Raw genomic sequence first — 2500 nt, 5'->3', positions numbered from 1 at the left:
TTTGTTTGTTTGTTTATATTACTGTTCGATACTTATGCCATTTGTATGAAGGCAATTTTATGGTCTCTCTCTCTCTCTCTGCCCTTCATCTATCCTTCCTTTATATTCTACTATTTGGTGTTTCCCTGTGTGTGTGTGTGTGTGCGTGTGTGTTACAAGGCCATCGGGAAGGGAGGGAGTGGAGAACAGGAGATGAGTACCGATTATCTCTCTCTCCCTCCCTCTCTCTCTCTCTCTTAGTACTTCATTCTTATATTTCAATGTCTAATATCCCTCCCCCACTCTCTTTCTCTCTCTCTTCATCGGTATTTCTTGTTTTATTGCTATTTATTCTTTTAACATTTATTCTTGTCTGTCAGTCGGTCTGCCTATCTCTCTCTCTCTCTCTCTCTCTCTCTCTCTCTCTCTCTCTCTCTCTCTCTCTCTCTCTCTCTCTCTCTCTCTCTCTCTCTATATATATATATATATATATATATATATATATATATATATATATATATATATATATATATATATATATATATATCGTCTGTCAGTCAGTCTGCGTATCTCTTTCTCTTTCTCTTGCTTCCTTCTTCCTCTTCAAGTTCGTGATGAGAGAGATAAAAACACAGCATTACTATTTTTTATTGCATTTGTTGTGGTTGTTGCAATTGTTATCATCTCTCTCTCTCTCTCTCTCTCTCTCTCTCTCTCTCTCTCTCTCTCTCTCTATATATATATATATATATATATATATATATATATATATATATATATATATATATATATATATTCTTCACAATCATTATCATTATTGACTATTTCGTGTACAGGAAGATAATAATAAAACAAGGAAACATGTATATTCTGCAGTTTTTTTTTATTTTTTCATTTTCTAATCACGAAAGATGAATGGAAAAAATACAACATTTTAGTTTACTTAATAATTTTTTCTTCACTATTTACAAAGTTGAAGCAAGGAAGTTCATTCAATCAAATCGGTAAAAAAGTTAACTGAAGCGAAAATACTTTGAAAACCTACATAATAATAATAATAATAATAATAATAAAAATAATAATAGTAATAATACCTGAATACATACATACATACACACACCTTTCCTAATCCATACAACATAATCTAGCAAATAACCTTATCTATATGTATACCTTTGTGCAATGTTGTCTGCTGTGTGTGTGTGTGTGTGTGTGTGTGTGTGTGTGTGTGTTGAAGTGTGACTCTCTCTCTCTCTCAAACTTTTTTTTATTTATACACGTTTAAACCAATCTCTCATAGATTTTTTTCTTTTTCTTTTCTTTCTTCATTCATAAACTCTCTCTCACAAATAATTTTATCTCCTTTCCTTTCTTTTTTTTTATTTTATACACATTTAAATCAATTTCCCTATCTCTTATCGACTTTATTTTCATCTCTCTCTCTCTCTCTCTCTCTCTCTCTCTCTCTCTCTCTCTCTCTCTCTCTCTCTCTCTCTCTCTTTACCTGAACCCTCCCCTGATATGCCTTCCCCCATTCAGATCGCGTCTTCCTCCTCTCTCGGGAAACTTTACAGGGAACCTCTCTTTCTGTCCTCCACTGGTGTTCCCGTTGCCCCGCGTGTACAGGCCCCGCCCCCGAAGGTACCTCATGCCCCCTGAGCTGGCCGCTGCCCCCCGGTAGCCCCGTGGTGAGGTCTCGCCCCGAAACAGCCAGGGTGCCCCACGTCCTCTTGGAGTGATGCCCCGAACGGTTCCTGTTTTGGTGAGTGATGGTGAGTGGAGGTGATGGGGGTGATGGGTGGGTAGAAGGCAACTATTATTACTTTTGATTCATTAATATTACAACTACTACTATAATTACTACTACTACTATTACTACTACTACCCCCTCACCTGAGTCTGGCCTAAAGGGAGGTCGGTGGAAGAATCTGGTGCCTCGGCTCTCGCTCCCCCGCCCCCCTCTGCTGCCACGCCCTCCTCGCATTGAGTCAAGCAGGAACTGGGGAGGGAAATGATGGTGACCTTGTACTCTCTCTCTCTCTCTCTCTCTCTCTCTCTCTCTTACCTCCATTCTTTCCTCTATTTCTCTTCTCTTACCTCAATTCTTTCCTCCACTTCTCTAGCCTCTCTCTCTAATCCTCCACATTTCTCCTTTTCTCCACTTTCCTCCACTCTGATGTTATTCCTCTCTCTCTCTCTCTCTCTCTCCATATTTCTCCTTACTTTCCTCCACATTCTCTCTCTCTCTCTCTCTCTCTCTCTCCTCTCTCTCTCTCTCTCTCTCTCTCTCTTTCTCCATATTTCTCCTTACTTCCCTCCACATTCTCTCTCTCTCTCTCTCTCTCTCTCTCTCTCTCTCTCTCTCTCTCTCTCTCTCTCTCTCTCTCTCTCTCTCTCTCCTCTCTCTCTCTCTCTCTCTCTCATAATACCTTGATTTTATAGAGTGAATGATTGTAAACTCTCTCTCTCTCTCTTTATTCCCCTCCTCCTCCTCCTCCTCCTCCTCCTCCTCCTCCACCTC

At 39.7% G+C, this 2500-nt stretch overlaps 1 protein-coding gene across 1 annotated transcript in view; it reads right to left on the bottom strand.

Moving 5' to 3' along the window:
- Positions 1-1416: 1416 nt before the first annotated feature.
- LOC135092516 (protein virilizer-like) overlaps positions 1417-2500 on the bottom strand; it is a 16435-nt gene continuing 15351 nt past the window's right edge. The window contains exons 22-23 of the mRNA XM_063991091.1: positions 1873-1978; positions 1417-1733 (exon numbers count right to left, since the gene is read on the bottom strand). Coding sequence (XP_063847161.1) covers positions 1480-1733; positions 1873-1978 — 360 coding nt within the window. The 3' untranslated portion in view covers positions 1417-1479. The remainder of the gene's footprint in view (positions 1734-1872; positions 1979-2500) is intronic.

The sequence above is a fragment of the Scylla paramamosain genome, chromosome 40, assembly GCF_035594125.1.
Source record: "Scylla paramamosain isolate STU-SP2022 chromosome 40, ASM3559412v1, whole genome shotgun sequence".
In the NCBI taxonomy this organism is placed as follows: Eukaryota; Metazoa; Arthropoda; class Malacostraca; order Decapoda; family Portunidae; genus Scylla; species Scylla paramamosain.
This window is presented reverse-complemented; position numbering and strand designations above follow the sequence as displayed.